The sequence below is a fragment of the Anas platyrhynchos genome, chromosome Z (assembly GCF_047663525.1).
Source record: "Anas platyrhynchos isolate ZD024472 breed Pekin duck chromosome Z, IASCAAS_PekinDuck_T2T, whole genome shotgun sequence".
Lineage (NCBI taxonomy): Eukaryota > Metazoa > Chordata > Aves > Anseriformes > Anatidae > Anas > Anas platyrhynchos.
Genome location: NC_092621.1, coordinates 68,467,781 through 68,489,658, shown reverse-complemented (window position 1 = coordinate 68,489,658; position 21,878 = coordinate 68,467,781). Strand labels below are relative to the sequence as shown.

The 21,878-nt window shown below is 40.8% G+C and overlaps 1 protein-coding gene across 6 annotated transcripts in view; it reads right to left on the bottom strand.

The window, feature by feature from the left end:
* Positions 1-21,878, bottom strand: part of SEMA6A (semaphorin 6A) — a 142,935-nt gene that overhangs the window by 21,825 nt on the left and 99,232 nt on the right. For 5 of the 6 annotated variants that reach the window (XM_027446583.3, XM_038171431.2, XM_072031598.1 and 2 more), the window contains one exon: positions 4,041-7,623. The exons of the other annotated variant lie outside the window; for it this stretch is intronic. In XM_027446583.3, the coding sequence (XP_027302384.2) occupies positions 6,434-7,623 (1,190 nt within the window). In that variant the 3' untranslated portion in view covers positions 4,041-6,433. Of the gene's footprint in view, positions 1-4,040; positions 7,624-21,878 lie in introns of those variants that run through there. 6 annotated transcript variants of the gene reach the window in all.

Below are 21,878 nucleotides of genomic sequence, written 5' to 3'. Positions count from 1 at the left end.
TCACGCCCAGTATATGGGGTCTTCTCCTTCATCCTAAGGAGGGTGCACATGGGGGCAGGCAGTGCCTGCACTGCTGCAGGCCCGCTGCCCTGTGCTCCCCCAGCACTCTGCTTAAAGAGCTGACCTAGCGAGTTTGGGTCCTTGTCATTTATAGTTGTTATAATTTCCTGTCAGAGCTGCTCTTTTCCTCCCCCCTTGTGATATTGCAGGGTTCAGCTCTATGGCTGATGTGCTCTGACTGCAGCCTGCTAGATTTGTCTTCGTCTTAATATATTATTTATGATGCTATTATTCCTTGCAGCGGACTGCCAGCCACATTCTGCCTACAGTTGCTGGCCTTCCAAATGCATCATGGCCAGCAAAGGAAAACACTGATCTAATTGAATTAACAGTGGTGCTGTTAGCCTTAATAGAGTTTGTCATGAAACACTAAGCAGATGTGACAATGATCTTGGTTAGTCATATTTTTGTCCCTACTCCCAGACACGGTAACTGTTAGCTAGATCAGTGGGGAGGATAATTCTCCTTTGCTGATCAGTAATTGTGCTTACCTAGACATGTGGCAATCGCTTTGGACTGATGGTTGAAATAAGCCAAGGACTTGAATAGCAGAAAGTTTTATATTCTGATAATAAACTTGGCTAATTAAAACAAGATGCAGATGGTACTGCCACCTAGCAATTTTCACCTCACTTACTCTGACTCCAATTATAGCCTTTCCCTACTGACTTACACTGTTTAAATTACAAAGGCAGGGGACAGATGACTATTTACCTGTTTCTATTCATACAAAGAAGTCTAACACATCATCGTTTTCCTGCACAAGGCATGTGATGATGGTCTTAGTGCTTATTCCAAAAAGAGAAGTACCTCCTTTCTTAAAAAGCAAAAAAAGTAGTAAAAAGACCACTCAGAGACTCATTAGCAGGCACACTGCAGGAAATGTATGAATATTACACACACAGTGTGTGCCTCTAACACTTGTTGGTTCGAGCAGGTGCCATACTTCTGGGAAATTAACTTTAATTGGATAAATAGAAAACTGGTCTTAACTAAGCCAGTACAACTTACTGTCTTAGCTTATTATTTTCTTTAGACACTCTGAAAAGCCTGGTGCTGCTCCCTTGGGTGGTTTTTGCTTCTTCGCAGAGTAAACTGCTTTCACAAGGGAGAGGTTGGACAAACAGCTGGCAAGAATGGGTTAAGCTTGCTTGATCCTGCTGCAATGTGAAGCAGACAAGACCCCACTTTGGGTCCTCTACATTGCTCTAAACAAGATCTAAAAGCAAGCTGTGGAGAGCAGGAATTCATGTCCAGCCCCAGGAGAGCAATCTTACCCTGGCTGGTTTTGTGTTGGAGGAATGATCTGGAGTCACATCCCAAAAATGACTCAAACCACTGGCTGAGCCACTATGTTTTTCCCAATATCGGTGCATCACTGCTGTGGTACCAACTCCTGTTATGCAAAATCATCTGTCTTTCTGTGCGTAAACAGCTCTGAAAAGCCCATGCTTTTCTTGTGTTTCTGCCTGCAACTTTTCACCTGAGAATCTTCCAGATGCAAAATATTCTCTGTTGTCAAAGCTGCAATGGGGCAGGACTTAACAAGGTTGTGTTTGAAATTACACTCCTGTGTAGTTTGAAAAGGTGTCTCTACTGGAGGGAGAGGAGAGAGGAGGGCAGTGGAATGTGATTTTTTTACCTATGGCTTTGATTAAATCAGCTAGGTTACGTTTCTGTAAAAAAAAAATTGTTGAAATTAATGCTGATTGGAAAGGAACTTCCATGCATCCTCAATGACATGCTAAATGAGGCTAACATGAGTACCATTACTATGATGAATAAGTTAACATTAACTCAGTCAAACTGCTCAGATCATCAACCCTGCTTCTCATGTGTATCTTCTTTGTCCAGGCCAAACCCATTGATTTCCATGGAGTGGCACCAGTGCTTCCTGCAGGGGATGGATCTCACCATACAGATAGCTTCGAGGTCTTCTCCCCTGTCAAAAGCCACCCTACTCGATCATCTGAACTGAAATGCTGAGGGCACTGCCTCTCCTGGGTGAGCTGTGGGTGCTCAGTGGAGCAACCTGACCTTGTCAGCATCCTGCTGCTTCGCAGACCCATTTCCCACCAGGGCAATGGGATCTGACACACCCTGTGTCCTTTAGTTGGTCCTATCTGCACAGCCATATGGTGAGACAGAGCTCTCCTGGTGACTATGTGCATGGGCCCTGGGGAAACACTGAGAAGGAAAATTGCTTTAAGGTTTAACACCCCCATTTGGGAAGAAATCTGTGGCACACAGGCAGAAAAGTTGCAGAGCCTATAGGGCTCCCCCTTCCCTCACTCCCTCCCTCGTGCCCATGCTTTAACATGACTTTCCTCTCACTGGCAACAGCAGGATGAGCCTTGTTAGAGAGTCAGCTGGTGCTGCTGCCAGAGGCGATCCTGGTGCCTCTCCCCAGGCCAAGCCTGATCCATGGGAATGACTAAGGCCATCTGGCACAGCACACAGCTGAGGGACACCTTTAGCAAGACCAGGGGTTATTTAACTTAGAAAAACAAACAAGAAGGAGCAATGAAACAGCAGCCTGCAGTTATTTATAGAGGAATACTAATATTAATGTTAATATAGAGGTATCTCTACCTTTGTGTAGCTTCCCTAGATGCAGCTTGTATGAAAGGTTTCAGAACAAGCTGGACAGTGTATCTTCACAGCTGTAGACTGAAAATGACACACTCTGCCAAGTTTCTAGCAGGTAACACAAAGCTGTGTTACAAAACAAAACTACTAAGTCCAGTTACCAAAGCAGATGAGTGTTCAGCTTCAGGGGAGAGGCTGTGAGTATGTTGTCCGCACTTACACAATATCCATGCGGAGGATGCTGGTACGTTTTAATCACTGTCAGGATGAGGGACATTGTATATGCTTTTGTTATTTATCTGTTTACTACCATTTTCTTGCAGAATTAAAGTCTCAGGCAACATCCTCTAGATCAGGCCTATAAAGCACAAGAGATTTATGCCTGCTAAAAGAAAACACAGGCTCCCCCATTATTAATGTGCAAAACCTGGAAATGAAGTCATATCTGTATGATGATCTATTTTGGTGGACCACGTGTGCTTAAATCCCATCCTTGATCTCTTAAACTATCAAGTCTGCCATAAATATTTGATGATGAACAAGCTCATAAAAAGAAAATGTGGAATATGAATAGAGGGAGAGCAAATGTGTGATTCAATTTTTAATTACCATCGCCTTATTCTAAAGTCAAGTTCATCTTCAAGAGACAGAAAACAACAAATTTATTTCTCTAACCTGGCCTAAATGATCAGCATTGAATTTATTTATTTATTTATTTTTGAAGGAAAAAGATGAATCCTCATAGGAACCAAAGAATTGGGACACAAGAAATAAAGTAGAACAGTCTGGTTTTATTACCATATGTAATCAAGAGCTTTTATTTCCCTTTATCTTCTCATTTCTTTCTTTATCTTTCTTGTTTTCTCTCTCTCTCTTTGTTTTTTTTTTTCCTTTTTTTTTTTTTTCTTTTCTTTTTTATTTTTTTTTACAACATACATTAAGTTGTGAATCAGATGTTAGGGGGATGTGGAAATGTAGGGAAACTGGTGACATCACGATACTCTACAACTTTACAACAAATGAGAGTCTGAATTTGTTGCATCTACCAGTGTATAGCAAGGGTGGAAAGCAAAGGCACACATAGGTTTATGAACCCCTCAAAACAAGGGGTGGAAGGGAACCAGTGACAGGGAAGGACAAGCAGAGAAGACCCGCTGAGTACCAAATGAGAATTTCAAGGTCAAGCTGGTAGCGGACAAGATGTATATTACAAAGGCAGGTTGCTGTACAAGCTGCTGCTGTGATTATTCACTTCTGCATTTTGACAGGACGCTTTGCTGAGTCATAGCAATGGGGCCTGTGCATTTGGTACTCAGGGGGTTTGGAGCTTGGTGAGAGAGTTGTGAGTGGGTTCTCTTCAAAAATGACCTTGCTACCTACAGTTTTCAAAGTTGTTTTTTTTTTTTTTTTTTTTTTTTTTTTGTTGTTGTTGTTGTTGTTGTTGTTTGTTTGTTTGTTTTTATTAAAACAACACCATTGCTTTGGATACAGATCTATCTACTCCAGTCTGCATAGTTCACTAAGGGTGAACACAATTATTTCATAAAAGAAGCCATGATGAAATGAAAGAACATGCAAGCACCCTTGTTACACACTTTGGTCTAGACCATCCAGACTTTATATATACCATCTATAAGCTAATGGACTTAAAATCTGTCTTTTCAGTCATTCAGAAACAAAACCAAAACCCTGAAAAACAAATGGAAGTATAAAATTTTAAAAAACAAATTGAAACAGAAACAACCACCTTACTCAAACATACTGTTCAGTAGATATATATATATATATAAAAAGCTTAGAAGCGATCCCCATCGTTTGTCTACAGTATGTTGACACAGTTATTGTAACAGATTAAAAACACATCTACATTTTTGCATAAACTGAAAGACTGGAAAGGAACTTACACGCCTGCGCGCACACACACACACACACACACCTGTGTGCGCGCACACTCCCACACTAGCTACATGCACAGTCACACAAAAGAAACAAAGAAAAAAAATACATTTTTTTTTTCCCAGAGGAGTATATGCAGCATCCTTCTGGAGCAGCAGGTAGCTGCAGCAGGAGCCTGCCTGCCTGTCCTAGCTCCGTGTGCCCTGCGTGCTGCGGGACGTGTGACTGGGTGTGCTGCGGGGCTTGGCACCACTCGCTGGTGCCTGTCCCCAGCCAGGCAATACGCCAGCCCCAGGGGACAAGGTTGTTTGTGGCTTCTCTGCTGCCCAGGGAGAATGATCACTGTAGACGGGGCACGGGAGGCAGGGAAGGGCGGCACGGTGCCTTTGGGGCAGCACAGCTGGAGGGTGGTTTCGGGAGAGGACTTGGCACAGCTGAAAGTGGGACTGACCTGGAGGGTTCGGCACTGGCCCGTATCTTGAGGGACATGGGGTTGTGCCAACAGCCACTACATTCTTCTTTGAATGTCTTTGCTCTGTCTGATTCTTGAGAGGGCTTAGAGGAGGAAGGACCAATAAATATTTGCATTACTCCAAGGAGAAAAAGAAAAAGGTTTTACATACTACAGCTCACAATTATACACAACTGAGGGTGTAAGGCACAAATTTACATGTGGAAGAAAACAGGCTATTCACAGATATATTCCCACGAAAAACCCGTGTGATAAGACCATAATTTATGCATGGTAACAGCCGGCATATTAACTAGTTCACACTGTTTGAGGATTTTGTTTGCCGTCTCACATGCAAGGTGAAATGAGATGGCACATCACAAGCTGGTGCCTTCACAGAAAGTATTAGCTACTGACAAAGCCATGTTGATAGCAATGGTGCACAAATGTGCGGCTTTTAAGAGTTTCTCTTGCAGTTGCGTTAGAAGTTATGAACTTGTGGTATTTGTTTGTTGCTGTCTTAGGTCAGAGGCCCAGCCGGCTAATTAGCTGAGAGACTTAAATAGATATCCCCGTTTTTTTTTTGTTTTGTTTTGTTTTGTTTTGTTTTGTTTTGTTTTTCAGCTAATCAGACAGTCCAGGCACAAAGTTCAGAATTCCAGCTCCAACTTATTTAACTCAGTGGATTTATTGGAAAAATAAAAGAGTTTTAATTACTCCAGTTAATAGGTTTCACGTTAAATAGGTATAACTTTCAAGGTACTTCTCTGAAGAGCTGCTCACAGGATGATATGCAGAAGTCATTTCCTTAGGAAAAATGAAAGTTGAACAATAAATAAGAGGAGTTACTTGCGTTAACAGTCACATGTTATTCATTAAAAGAGAAGGGTAGCAGAAATCTATGACATAGTTCGCCCAGCATGGCATTTAACTGCTGTAACCAAATGGCTGTAACACTGTTGGGCATTTCACAGTACCTGCACTTAGTAAACTTCTGCCATTGTTAAGTCAGAGTTAGCTTTATCAATGCATTCTTTTTTATTTATTTATTTTTTTAATATTTTTTTTCTTTTGTTTTTGTAATTATGGGTTTTGCTTTTCAGAGCACTCTTTCCCAGTTCAGGAATGCACTGTGCAGTTGGGAGGGTGAAACGTCACGGTCATCTTTCACCTGTGTGCTTTTGGCTCAATGTTTGTGATGGAGAGTTAGTCTTTTGAGCAAAGAACCGGAGGGCTGTGGGGGAGAGTCCTGCAGTTGCAAACCTTCAACCATGGGTCATATGGCTCGGGTTAAAAAAATATTCCACTTTTCCCAGAGAGCAGAATCAACACATCCTCAGCTTGCAACAACCATCTTCTCAGAGGAGCAGTTGCAGAACACTGGCTTTCAAGGGCAACCTCTGCTTAATTGCTGTTCTACCCCCCACCCCACTGTGATTATGTACATGCATCATTGGGCTTCATGGATGTGGACAGTGGAGCAAAAGAAGGTTTGGGAGGTACGTCTGGCTTTAGCGAGGGCGTGCGTTTCAGCCCTGACCTCGTCAGAGAGTTGTACGCGGTGAGACTCGGCTGTCGAGATACAGTCACGGCCTGTGCCTGCGCGGCGTGGACCTGTATGGAGTCCACTCGCTGTGGAGCGGGTGGTGGGTTGTCACCCCTGCCGAAGCTCTGGTTTCGGGAGAGGTGGGACGAGTTAGAGGAGTTGGTGTTGTTTCTTTTGAGAGTTGATGCCTGGTGACTTCTTGTGAGCGAATTTGTTGGGTAGTTCCTCTTGTAGTCCACGCTGTAGGCAGAGGAATGCATTTCCAGCCGCTTGCTCAGGCCACTCTGGGACAGCGAGGTGCTTGGGGGCCCAAGGGAGGCTTCCCGCTGGGGCACCTTTGGCGGCATGCTGTCGAGACTCTCCACCAGGTTAACCCCGTGGCTGGGGCTTTTGCTGCTGAGGTGATCCTTGATGGTTTTGTACTCAAGGGTAGCATTCTGGTCCTCCACAGACATCTGAGCCCCATCGCTCATTTTTGGCTGGTCGACGTACTCATGCTGGTAGCCTTGCTGGGAAATGGGCAGGACCACAACGCTAGGGATGTGGCTAGGAGAAGCCCTGAGCGGCAGGTCGGTTGGGATCACGGGAGAGGCCATTGGAGGGATATCTTTTGTGCAGGCATTGATGAGGTTCTGGTTTCTTTCCCATTCCCTGCTGCCACGGCTCGGCTTCCTCTTCTGTTGCAGGGTTGGGGTAGACTCAGGGGTTGGCAGGGCAGCTAAGTCCAGGTGGTGCTGGTCGGCCTTGATTAGCATCTTGGCAGTGCTGCCTGGGGTCGCCAGCTTGCCATTGTGCATCAGGGGCGTGAGGATAGCTTCAGGCTTTGGCTCCTTGGACTGAGCATCTCCGAAGAGGCCGCTGAGCTTGGTAACGCTGCTCATGGAGCCGCGGCGGGAGTGGGTGAGCTCCTTCTCCTTCCTCTGCACAACAGCTACATCTCTGCGGCGGTGGTCGCAGATGCAGTACACTATGATTCCCGAAAAGACGGCCCCCATGACAAAAGCAAGAATTACTGCAATGGCCAGCAGGGTAACTGGCACCAGCTGATCGTGACCCTTCAGGTAACTCTCCCGAATCACTCCTGAAATAAACAGCATACAATGGTTAAGTAAACCAAGGATAGGGAAAAGCCACTTATCATTAACTACTTCATTCAAAGGTACTTCTTGGGAGGTTTGTTTGTGTACTTCAAGGTGATTTTTGATCAGCTTGTCCAAATTTAGAGGCATACTGTACTTGCCAGCTACATCTTACATGCACAGCCTTGTGCTCTCAGTACAGCTTTCAGATCTGGAACTGAACACTATGAAGTTCATGGAGGGAGAGAGAATTCACTTGCAGGGTAGTTAAAATCAGTTTGAAATCCATGCCCTGGGCAAATTCACACTGACTTTGAGAGGTCAGAGCTATTACTTTTCTTCGTCTGACATACTGCTCATTCCTCCCCTCCCTCTATCCCGTCTCTCCTCATCTAATGACATCTTATTTTTATTACTGTAAATTGTTCAGACTGAAAATCCTGTAAAAGGAAGAGAGGAGAGAGAAGCTCTGCAAATATCAGAGAAGTGCATCCCATGTTGTTTAAGGCTTGTCATTCTGTTATCTTTGTCATGTGTTTTAAAAGTCACTGTCACATGCCTGAGCTTCAGGAGGATGCTTAAATAACCATGAAAGACAGAGCAGTGTGGAAATGTACTGAGCCTTGCAGAGGATTGTCCTTGCTCTTCCAATTTTTAAAGCTCTCTCTTGTTCTGGACACATGAATAGGCTGACCTCTGCAGTGAAGCTTATCCTTTTTCAGCTGAAAGCTCTGACTTTGAGGGCCTCATTTGGTGGCTCTGTGCTGTGGTCTGAGATTAGTGTCAAATCTTACTTGGCCCTCCAAGCACTCCCTGTCAGAGAGGGCATCTTTGGCAGAGTGTGTCTCCTCAGTCTAAAGTCCCTAACACAGCATTAATCAATACTCTGAATTTCTAAAGAAAGGAACTTTTTCCTGACATAGTTGGGCATCAAGCCAACAGCACTAATGAAACACAAGCACAGAGCCTCTATTTTTTTTTTTCCATTTCTGGTTTTGTTCTTAATGCTTAACAAGGCACAGCCACTGCCTGACAAGGAGCTGAAGGAACGTCTCTCCCACCTCTTTCTCCAGAGAGCATCCAAATGCCAGGGCATTAAAAGCTCCACATGCTCTAAGGAAATATAAGCCACATCCTTATTACAGGAGAGACAGCAAGACAGGAAGAAAAGTACCTCCAAGGCTCTCCTGGGACCTTGTGAAGATACAAAACTTTCATGTCATAAATCACCTCCTCCTTTAGAATAATGTCTATTTGTGTATTTGGCAGACAAGGTATTTGTGGCCCAGAATTAGAACCAAATGCAAAATACTCCTCAGCAAACTATGTTAAAAGAGTACTGAAAAGTTGCCATTATCTCACAGAAATCTTTGATAAGTGTTTTGGGTAGATACAGTATTGCTTCCACAGCATGTATTTTCTGTCCCCATTTAATTACAGTGTTTAGTTGGACAAGGGATATTTGCTTACAAGATAGGAACTTTATATTTAAAAGCAAAACAGCTCTTGAAATCATAAGCTTCTGCTAGTGACATCACAGCTGTTTGCCATGGAAATTACCATGCTGTGACAAACAGAGGGTTGTGATTTCATGAGGAGAATAAGGAGCAAGGGCACATGATCCCTTAGGAAACTTAGAGTCTGCATTCATATAAATGTCTTCACAATAAAAGAGCAGGGGGAGGAAAGAAGACCTCAGGAAACAATGTCTAAGTAAAAACAATCTTCAAATCAAATGTTTCACAGAACCCTCTTTCAAAGCCCAGAAGCTTTTATTAGGCAGACTTTTCTACTCTTTGTCAAGAACACCTAACAGAAGGTGGTAGTGCCTAGCCCTTAAATTCACACACAAGACTGCTGTATGTAGATCAGAAGCATGGTCTGGTGGCCACAGCATCATCAATAGGAACTCCACTTCACTGCAAAGGTGACAGTCTTCTATGAACCCTACACCTGCCAATATTTACTTGGTAGTACTGTTATAATTTTCAGACCAAATTTTTTTCACACTTGTAAAACTGCCTGTGGTCATTAGCTGGAAAATCAGAAGTGGGAAGTCTTGAATGGGTGGAAAGGATGGTCATGGAAGTGTTAATGTCTATCAAGAAATGCATTCCTAGGCAAGGTATTAAGGAAAATTTCAGCTTAAAATGCCTGATTTCAGGGACACCTTCCACTGAAAAATTTCTCAGAGAAATGCTCCTTTGAGTGCTAAAGTCTTGTGTTTTTTTCACAAAAAAGACTCAAAATCCCAGCTCAATGCCTACCTAAGCACCTACAATCGTTAAGCCTGTCTGTGTCTGAAAGCAGAAGCCATGCATAACCCAAGAGGAAGGGACAGGACTTTTCACAGAATTGCAGACTGGTTTCGGTTGGAACGGACCTTAAAGATCATCTAATTCCACCCCCCACCCCTCGCCACGGGCAGGGACGCCTCCCACTAGACCAGGTTGCTCAGACTAGACTTTTCCTAGTTTATGCATTTTTAGCACTTTAACCGTCATTTGCAGTTGTGGCACAGAGGCAGAAAACAGAAGCCTTGTCTTCAGCTTTCCCTGTCTGGTTCTTTAGAAGGACTTGAACCCAGGTGACACATGGTATGAGAAACTTTTCCCCACATGTGAGGAAAAAAAAACAACTAACTAATCACTGGGACAGAGATTTCTCTCACATGTTATACCTCTTTCCAGTAAGGCGTTACAGCAGATAAACCAGTTTGCTCTGGGGAAGCTTACTTGCTCTGTTTGGAGCCTGATGTAACAATGATAGATGGATGGGTGCTCCATGCCTGGCACTTCCTGATGGCTACGTGAGACTGCTCTCCTCACTCAGCCTTTTGCTTCAGGCTATTCTACGACTGGCAGCTGTAAAACAGAAACCTGCATCCCTGCATACAAAAGCAGCATGAAATCTTTCCATCAGTTTTACATTACCAATGGATATGGACTCATTACAACTCACGTTACAAAATTACCACACATTTCAAACTGAGTGACCATGTGTACTCAAGAAAAGAATAGCTGAAATGCTGCAGGTTGCACTGCAGGTGTTTTATGAGCAGAGATTTATGAGGGCCTTAGAACAGTTTGATTTTAGATAGTTCCTCCTGAGCTCAAACCTTTCTGAAGTTTGTTAGGTTTCCTACACTAGAGTGAAAAGATATTTAACTTTAGTGGCTTTGCCCTAGGCAGGTGGATCTTCTCTGGACACAATCTCAGGTCAATGAGGTAATTTAGTTTTTATGATGGATCACATCCAAGTGTCTTATGTAAGTAATCCCAACAACTTCAACCTAAATAAAATGATTAGGATTGGCAAGATTTGGCCTGCATTAATGATTATGAAACAGATACAATTAAGTAATGAATAAGTATGAGGAATGTTCAGCATCCTGCTATCAAGACCACGGGGAGAAAAATATAATATGAAATAGGCTACTGCAGTTGTCAATCAACATCTCAAGCCCCTAGCATCAGTAGTAACTGCCTTCACAGAATGGGATGAATAGGCAAGTGTGTGATCCCAGTGATGGGCCCAGAATGTGCCAGTCTGAAAGCAAACAGTGTTTGTGCCACTTTATATACTTCATTGTGTGTGGTTTTACACATCCTGTGGTTCTTAAAGAACTGTTCACAAGGCTCAGTTCGGCATCATTCATTAGCACACATTATTGAAAGGATTTAAATAAATGAAGAAAATAGTTGAAAAAACATAGGGTCTACATTTTTGTAAGTCAGATAAAATACTTCAGCCACCAGCTTTGAGGAAATACCTGTTACTGAAAAGTCTGATAACTGTATATTATCTGACATTCTTGACACTGTGTACTGGAAAATTGACTAAGCTGGCTGCATAAAATACTATGGGAACAGACTGTAAAATATGATAGATATAAATACTGTTATATTAGTTTCATCATATATTTAATAATAAAAAAAAAATATCGGTACAAAATACTATTACCTTGCACTTTTAAAATATTCTCTCTAGCACTTTGTTGTTTGCAGTACATTCTTTCCAGATATGAAAATGCACTGTTTATTTCATTTATTAGTTTGGAAGTATTCATCCATACTCTTGTTTGTTTTCTGTAGCACCTGAAGACATATCACCGTAGATAGAAACCAGCTACTCTCTATTAACAGAATTACCTGTACTAACACTATATTTGGGAAAGTTCTGGTGGTAAAATAGCTGTAAAACTCAAAAAGCTTCAAATACATAGATGAGTTTAAATATTTGCAACCTCAAGGATCAGGCTTTACATGTAATGACACAAATACGCTGCACTTATCTGTTTCCCTGAAGTCTTCCACTGAAGACAAACTCTGTTCCTTGTGAATCACAACTGGGCTTATGAGTGCAGAGCCTTCATATGCGTGATGTACTATTATTTCTATCTTCTAAAAGGGCCAGGCTAGTGACCTGATATTCTCCACTTTCCATGGCTATTGTGATTCTTACAGACAACCTGATCCTTCCTGCTCCACTAATTTTCTGTAATTTCACCCCATGTCCTTTTGTTTGTATCATCTAACATCAACATTAATTTTTCTGAGAATATATAGTATACTGTAATGTGTTGTATAATCTGGAACACAAAAAAATCACCTCTTCTTGCTCATCTAATGAAAGAGAAGACCTGATATATAAGTCACTACTTCTTCCAGCAGAGCTTATAGATAAGATATGGCTGACTGGTTGGTTAAGAGGACACTAAGAAAAATGTTTCCGAACATCCAAAGTGTTTCAGTTCTGAAATGAGTTAGTGCTTGAATAAATCATATGACTAGAATATTGATCTAACTTGTTCCCCAAAAGGTAGCGGGGGAAAAAGCAAGGAGACATACATTTTATGACAGTAATAGTAATAATTTTTCTAAAGTTCTGGAAAAAGTGAGAAACAAACTTTTTGAATGCCTCTTGGTGAAAATAAGAGAGAAAAGATCAGACGTGATGTAATGACCTAGATATATGGAACAGTAGATAGGAACTAGAAAAGAGATAGGGTTTCTTCTCATCAGCTAACAAAAGTATTTAAGGGTTAAGGCTTCACCTGAACACCTGTTAAAAAGCAGTACAACAAGATGTGCACAGTGCTGAAAGTGTTACCACATGGAAATGCTGCTGACACTATTCTCTGCATGTTCTGGTTGTTTTAATTCTAACAGAAAGAAAAAGAAAAACAAAAACAAACAAACAAACAAACTCACCAAATTCTGAGGGCAGAATCAGGATCATGTAAACAAAGGAACAGAGTTCAACATCCTAAAGAGTATACGGCATGAGTATAACGGAATAGGAATAATGCCAGTACGGTAAGTTTGAATAAGGAGGACAAATAATGAAAGATACAGAGATTGAAGCATTTACAATTTTTCCTGCTTCACTTTTAAGCAAGAATCCACACTCTGGTCTCTGATCAGAAATGTAACAAATTCAGGCAATGTGGTGCTGACCAGAACAGAGAAAAGAGACACAAAAATTCAGATCATGTGTATGTTTTCAAATTGTGTAATGGAATTGGCCAAAGCAGTCTCTAGACACTGTGCCAGTTCTTGGATGATGCTGAAGGAACTATGAGTAGCAGGAGCTCTGGAAAAGGGCAACCATTTTACATGTCTTTGGGATGGGCCAAAAGGAGAACCTAGCAGACGACAGACCTGACAGTCCAATTTTTAGAATGGGAATGACGGTAGAACGAATGATTAACTACCAATGTTATAATCATTCTAAGGATAATGCAGTCATTATATACATATAAGCTGAAGCAAATTTGCCAAGAATAAATTATATTAAACTAGCTAAACTTCCTTCCTTGACAGGATAAATGATTTAGTTTTTATGGAGAAACATTAAGTATGATACATTTTGACTCATTTTGTCACAAGCAAATAAAAGCGATCTAACACCTGCTGAAAAGCTGCACTTGAGAAGTATTGATCAAAGATCTGTTTGGAAAGATTGTCCTCCACAGGATTCCATATTTAGACAATGGGAAGTCCAAGGAACCCTTGTTAAGCTGTGGTAAATGGTTTTCTTTCTGTGGAAAGAGGTGCAAACTTTCATAAGTATGTAATCAGTGTTATGAAATTAAATGGTGGAAGTATGACAAAATAAAGAACCAAAACAGTTCCTTAGGAAAAGGTGCACTGGGTAGTATTATAAATGCAGTGGCTCCACAAGGATTTTTACTACTCTTGGAGCACTAGCTTCCTTCTATCTGTTTTGAATGAATGTGTCTGTCTCAGGAGAAGAGCAATTCAGAGGCATCTGCAGAAAGGAGACCGCAAGTCCAGAGGTCTAACAAAAGAGCTGTATCCCTTTAGCATGTGCAGCACAAACAGAAGTATTTTCTGATGACGGCTGATTTTCTTTCTTTCATCTGTGATCAGGGATAGAGATGGCAAAACCTCAAGATGAGTCCCACAGTCACTTTTCCTCTAAATCTGTTTCTGTCTATGCTTCACAAACGGAAATTCCAGCTAATAACACCCACAACTGCTTGATGAACAAAAACAAACAATCCTACTTCCTACTTTGACTAGCTTAATGTGAGGCTGCTTTAGTGATACAAGAGGCCGGATGCGGTCTGCTTTTATGACCAAGCTAAAGTCAGTGGGAATAACAGGAGCAGGGCAGAGAGCAATATCTGGTCCCGTAACTACAAGTTCCTGTGTGTGAATAACCTCATTACCTGTCATCAAAAATAATGCGATTCTGTTTGAGTACTACAGCTAGCTGTGGTGCGGATACAAAGACACCTCTGTTCCAGATATGATTTATGGCCCTGAGAGGTGCATGTTGGACAATGAGGTGACCACATGCCATGTGCATCAAGAACACTCTGTGAGCATCACTGCAGGGAGCTTTCGTTGTCTAGTTTTCCAATATTGCCTGTGACAGATGGTAAAGTAATAACCCAAAATGGTGGCACACATGAAACTGAAAAACAGAGGTGGGAAATGAAGAATGATGTTTTGGCAGGGAAGTGGGGGAATAACTACCAAGGAATAAGGTAATATTTAAGCCTAGACCACACATTAACAGCAGTCAGGGAGTGGGTGTCTTTGTTGTCTTAAACTTTACCTCTCTAAATGGAAATCAACCCACTTCCATCTCCAACACCTACAAAATCACTTGAGACTTTCCACAGAGCAAGTCATTGTTCCACAAAGGCACAATGGTTTCGTTATTGTTGTTATTTAAGGAGAAAACCTGGCAGTTAATTTCTTTCTTCAGTGCAGGCTTTTCTGTCTGATGTATGTCTCCCTCTGCTTAGACTTGCAAGAATGCTGGTATAGGCTCATTATGAATGGAGGTTTTTACAGGCTTCAGAACATCTTTTTTAAATGCCACTGAAAAGGTTTTCAACATGTGTCTCCAGGTGTTAGAACTGTGTTTACAGGCAGTCTCATGCTGCTAAAAGACTATTTCAGCCTGGAAAATCTCTGCAGGTATTAACAAGCTTTCTTCTTCCTTTTTTTTAACCAGACATAGGAATAAAAAAAAAAAAAAAAAAAAAAAAAGTCAGATGAAGGTAGATGAAGGTAGACTGGACATCAAAATTAAAGTGACAGCAGGTTCAGGAATGACCAGAGTTTACCATGCATTTCTGAGATCTCATCTTATTGTTTTTCTTGAAGAAATAATTTCAAAGTTTCAGAATAAACCAAGCACATTATAATCCAAATGATTTGATGTTAGCCACTGTATTGGAACTGCTTTGTTGACAAAGGTAAGTAACCTCTTACTTAAAGGTAAGTACAGCCCTCCCCCTGTAAAGCTGTATTGTTGATTTGTAAAGGTCTGTAACCATAAGTTTTGAAGTTTTGCATGACTGCTGAAAAGAGCAATCCATCTCCTTATGACTCCAATACCTCCTCATGGCTCTTAAAGCCAGTAGCCAAAGCTAGCTCAGATATTTAGCAAACAAAAAGAGGATGCATGTGCTTGAAGGGAAGAATGAGTTTAGTAAAGAAAAAGCCTTCAGTTGCAAGAGGCACAAGGATCCTCAGAGGTACAAAGAGAAAATGTACTTCAGAACTTTGAAAAGAAAATCGACACATAACATGTCTGAACTAACATGTAACAAGCCTGAGAAGGATCTAAGCAATCAGATCAGACACAGAGCCCTCTGTCAAGGTGTTTTGGCCCATAGTCAGACCAATTTCAGAAGTAATACCTCCAGGACAGGTTCATCTATTGACCCTTAAGGGTGGTTTTACTTCTTTCAAGTGGTCCAAATTCTGTTACTTCTCCCATCTGATGAATATCTCTTGACACAACTCTCCATAGAAAAATGATGGTTGCAACTTCCTAGAAGAGGTGAGATCAACACATAGCTCTGCTCTCAATGGGAAGATGCTGAATATTAATTCCTGCATTTCTTACGATATGTAAGTTATGCAAGAAAGGTTAAAGAAATGACTCCACCAAGTCCTTATGAGATAACATATGAGTCTTGAAGTACCATTTTCAAAGAAGTTTTCAATTATCTGTTTTTATGAGCCTGAAATCCAATTTCTCTGCATGTCACAGCAGCCATACAAAACCTATACGATTGACATATATGTGAATTTTGACAAATTAGAAGGGAGCAGGCCTTTTCTGAAAGGGATTAATATAGATGGAAATTACAAACTCTGAACTAGCAAATTAATGCCCAGATATCTCCCAGCTCCACTGAGATGAAGGGCTGCCAGACTGGAAAATGACCAGAGCAGCAAGCGCTTAGAATATTTTAAGTTGCATTACTTATATGCAGTAACTCTGTCAATAAGCCAATTTATTAAGTTTTCAGGTATAAGAGGAGCTTTGAGGTACACAGCCTCCTGGATCTACAATGCAATGAGATTCACCACAGTCCAGAAAGCCAGTCCAATTTTATTTGCTGCAGTGGCTTTGCTGAAGGCCAACTCTTGCACTAGAAAGCACTTGAGAACCTTTCTCCCACTGGCAGACAACATGGAGTGACTGATCACTTTGAACTTTCCTGATTTCAGTATTTTCCTTCACCTCTCACCCTTTCCCAGTGAGCAACATTTTTTTTTTAGATGCCAGTGTGATGGGGAATAAGCAAATATAGAAGGCCCCTTAAAACAGTAAACCAGGCATTTGCAATAGTTGAGACAAGATGTATAAAACCCAAATGTCAAGGAAAATTAATTCTTTTGTAGCCTGTCTCAGTAGAGGCAAGCTTTATACTGCTTTGCATCTTAAAAACACAAATTTCCTTTAAAGTCTGCTGTATTTCCTCTAATGACGTAAAAGAAGCTCAGTGCACATTCTGGGACCTTTCTACTATGCCTGCGATGAGCTTAAACATACCCAGCTGCTCTTTATTAGTTTACTTCAGGGGATCTTTCACAGCTGGGTTAAACCAGATTTACATATGTTTGGCTGAATATGCATGATTCCAGGGCTCCAGAGAAGTTGTCATAGCCTGCAAAATGAATCTCTCATCTTCACAGTTCCCATTTCACTGCATGGAGCTCTTCTGACAGTGCAGAACAAATGGCGTGTTTTTTTTTTCTTTTTTTCTGGTGTGGGCATTATGTATTCTAGGCAGCCCAGTGCCTTTCTGGAAGCAGTTTTTATGTACAGTGTCAAGGAAAGAGAAGCTGTCACCGAGAAATTCTGTGGCTTTCCTTTTCCTTTCTTACAGCCTGTTTTGAACTATGGCCTTTCTGCACAACAGGGAGAAGTGAAGTTTTCTGAATGTCAACAAGAGCAGCTTTGCTTAGCAGGCTGAAGCTCAAAGTAGACTTACAGAAGAATTGGGGTTAAATTTCAAGCACTTTATACGACCTAGAAACAAAAATTGTTTCTTCATCAAGTCTGATTTTCTTTAAATACACAGAAAATGGAAACGATGGTTTTAAGCGGGTGACTAAACACATTGCAGCTGAACTACCATAGGAGCCATCTATTAAACATCCAGGACATTTAAATAAGACTGTGCCCTATATATTCTATTCCTTGAGGTCCTTGGAAATGATTATTGAAGTTGAACATCTAGGTGACCAAGCCATCTATGTTTACTGATGCATACTGACTGTACTTCCTAGAGATAGTCCTCCTGTCCACAGCTGGGTTGCTGGTTAGGAACGTAGCTGGACCCCATGTTAGGCCTCCTCTTCTAGAGTGAATATGAAACATCTTCCATCACTCATATGCCTAAAAAGTGTATTTTCTGACTGAAAGCAACACTGTGGATTAATTCTTCATTTTCTCTACACTCATGCAGGTATTTTCTTCAAGACCCGGACTTAAGAATTAAAACATGCTCCCAGTGGTCGGTAAATGACCACTAGAAATATTTACAGGGGTGGGTCTGTAGACCAAAAATGGCTTATATATGGCTGGTGTTTGGTATATCTTTTCCCTCTGTATTGTAATCCCATAGTCTCATCTGTCACTGAATACATTAGGCGACTGCAGTGAGTTTGAAACACTGGCCACAACAGTAAGCAAGACAGATTTTAGCTCTAGTTCTTTCTCTGTATCTCACTACTCTTCCAATATACGTATTAGAAGCCTTCTTTCCTCTCAGTTACATTCATTCAGATCTGCAATCCCTCCAGTAAAGCAAGCAGGGTTACTCCAGTTACATCCTGAGGCAAAAGACAGCATTTCCCTACTGGTCTTCTCATCCTGCTGCTGCTATCATCTCTCCCTTCATTTTCTATCTCCAGTGCTGGCTTCTTTCATCTATTTTTCCTTTTGTCTGTCCAATTTCTCTGCATTTTTTTACTTGACTTTTAAAACCTTATTTATTTATTTATTTATCTATGTATTTATTTATTTTTACCATCTCCCCATCTTGCAGAAACCGCATGCATATCTATGCTTTAAAGCTGTAACTTCACTGACACTTCATATTTGTGAATTTTTTAACATGTTCTCTGATTATGGTGGCCAATCTGCTAAAGTGACTTCTGTAACTTCATCTTAGGGTGCGTGGTATGACCTTGCTCTCAGATAGTTGCCCTGGGGCCAGCAGCAATCTTGCCAGACCAGCTTCCTCTGCAACACACTCACAGCCCATCCAGGCGACCTCTGGCCACCCAGCCACAGGCCAGGCATATTTGCTTTGTGGAACATCATCATCAGCGGGTCTGCATTACAACAACTTCCTCAACCCTCCACTTTCTTCTGCTACTGTTTCAAATCCTCTTTTTTTTTTTTTTTTTTTTTTTTTTTTTTCCTGGATTTACAGTAGCATTTGTTCATTTTCTGCTCTTGATCTTTTTTAGGTCAGTATTTCCCACTGCTGCAAGCAAACCAGGGGTGCTTGCACAGCTAATTAATCAACATGAAGGTAAGTGCTAGAACAATGAACTGACTGGCTTTTCTCATTATCTGTAGGCTAGTTTTCAAGATATGTTTACTGATCTCTCTCTCTCTCTCTCTCTTTTTTTTTTTTTTCCCTGGCACTGGGACTATAACAAGTTTTATCACAATCTCTGTGATACATTTTCTCTTTCCTCCTTTCTAAACACAGTGTAGGTGAGTCCAAACCTTTCAGGGAAGCATATGTGATGTTATCGAGTTGTCTTGCCATGAGCAAGCACAGATAAACCGTATTGTCTTTTCAGGTCTGCATGCTGGGTGTCTGAAAGTACCTGCTGATAATACTAATTTGGTTCAGTGTGTGAGAACTGCACACCAAGCTACATAAATACCCCCAGGGATCACTGGGTATAGCAAATTACTTTGTATTACTGGGTGAGTGCCTTGGGGCATTGCCTGTAGCCTGGTCATATTTAGACTAAAAGCATATAAAGTGCTGCAGGACTGTAAGACTTCTTTAAGATGCTGAATAGAGACTAGTGTTTTGCACAGATAAAGGAGAATGTTATCTGAAAAAAATGAAAAAAAAAAAAAAAAGAGCAGCACTCTTTATGTTCTTTATTATAAGCTGAGATTGCCCAAACCTCTGGGCAGGCTCTGTGGTGAATGCAAGAGGTTCAGTGGGGAATGCACACAGAGGAAGGGACAGAGGGCACCCCTGCTCTGTGCCCTTCTCTGAGAACATCTGATGGGAGTCACTCAGCTGCGAACACATACGGAGAATGGTTGAACTGTTTGTTGGAAACTGTATGCTGATGGCAGAAATTAGATTTCTCCCGTGATGACCACAGGCTCAAAGCAACTACCAACTGCCTTTTCTGCACCAAATAACAAGACCACTTCTGCTAGCTTCTTAAAGCAACGACAACAAAAAATGCTACTCAGTTTTTACATAGCTTTATGACTTACACCTCATTTACCCTCATCAGCTAGCTAGACTGAGTTTAACTTTATAAGCAGAGGTAGACAGGTGCCTTGCTCTTTTTTCCATAGCTTCTTGTGAAACAAATTCATTGTATATACCAACATGAATGACTGTTCTAGATTTTTGCAAACTCAGTAAAGTTTTCTGAATTTTCCAATTGAAAACAATTGGAAAATACATTCTTCTCAAAATACTTTTGGAGTTATCTTGCTGAAGGCTTTGGTGTACTGCCATTCAGGAGGTGTTTCTATGCAGTCTTCCATTCAGTGTCCGAGTTGGTATTGTTTGTTTTAGCAATTGCAGATCTTTTGGGCTCTCTCTCTATCTCTCTCTCTCTCAAAAAAAAAAAAAAAAAAAAAAAAAAAAGCTGTTTCTTTCTGCAGGAACATGATACTGAATAACAGTAGCCTTGTAAGGCTTTAAAAATGAGTCTGGTCCTCCTTCCCTTTCCCTTCTCTCTCCCCCCCCTCCCCTTTATTTTTTTTTTTTAACAGCTGCTCTATTATTTTCTGTCACAATTGTGGGTAAGATGGGATGGAGCATGAACAAGATGGAATATTATTGACTGCATGCAGCTGGTGTTATTTTTCAATTAAAAAAAATAAAATCCTTGTTGGGCATATGAAAGAACTGCCTCATTTATGCCCAGTTCTGACAATGTTATGAAGATGCACCTTCATCTGAGATTTTATTTCACAGAAAATGGAAATCTTTGGTTGTTGCTGGAAGGACTACAGTTTAATATCTAGGGCTACACATTTTGGTAGGCATGGAAGGCTGGGAATGGTCTGGAGGCTATCCACTGGGACTCACTGTTTCAGAGCATTACAGGTATTCTTCTTGGTCAACATGAAGTTGATGATAAATGTGCTGCTGGCCATTTCCAAATGTTTGCTCTATTGTACAGCTGTGCCAGAGATGCCCCTTAATGCTCCCTGAGCAACTTCTCTATAAACTGCCCTAAGCTCTTCTAATATCAATGCAGCTGTTAAAATTTACTTCAGCAGAGATTCTGACTTACTCTGATCTGCTGGGGCAGTGAGAGCTGTCAGACTATCAGCTGGATAGCTAAAGTGCTTATCAATCATACCACCAATGTTCAGTGTACACGGAGTTGTCTGTGTATTTAGCTGCCAAATGGTGACAAGTCTCTTCTGGGTATGAACAGACTGAGGTTTTTCAATAGCTTAGAACTTGGCCAGTGGAGCTATTTTTTTCCAAACAGATATGTCAGGATGCACATTTTTGATATAATGGTAAATTTGCTCTATCCCCTTAAAAACTTCTCAATAAAATGCCCGCAAGACTCTTTTTATTTTATTTTATTTTATTTTATTTTATTTTATTTTATTTTATTTTATTTTATTTTATTTTATTTTATTTTATATTTTATTTATTTTTTTGTAAGAAGAGAATAATAACATATTTTTTCTCTCTCCTCTTTCTTAGCTACTGGCACAAGAATCTTGGAACACATGATTAAAATCTAGACAAAGTCATAGAAATGGTAATTGGAGACCAGAGACTATGGTGTCTCGCTAAATTGCTAAGTAGCTCAAAGTAGCACTCATCTAAACACCTGGCTAAACTAAGGATATTCATAGAAAAGACTACTTTCCAAATGTGACATTTGTTATCCGTATTTAATGTTAAATATGATTAACATGGCAAAATCTAAATTACAACCTCTCCAGTCTTTTTTAATTAACAGCATTCTGTAAATAGTACACACCAGCCCATTTTGATGTTAAAAAATATGCTTGCTTTTTGACAGTCTTAAAGAAAACTAAACAAAAAAGGAACACAGTCAGTCAGTATCCTATCCATGGAAAGAGATATAGATACTGTTCACTGAAAGGTTATCTATATGAGAAGAAATTATGTGGTGTTTTGTGCAGTCATGTGATTAATAAACAGTTCACAGTCCATACATTATATTGAAAGTGCTCTGAACCAGGACTGTCAATGCTTAGGTTG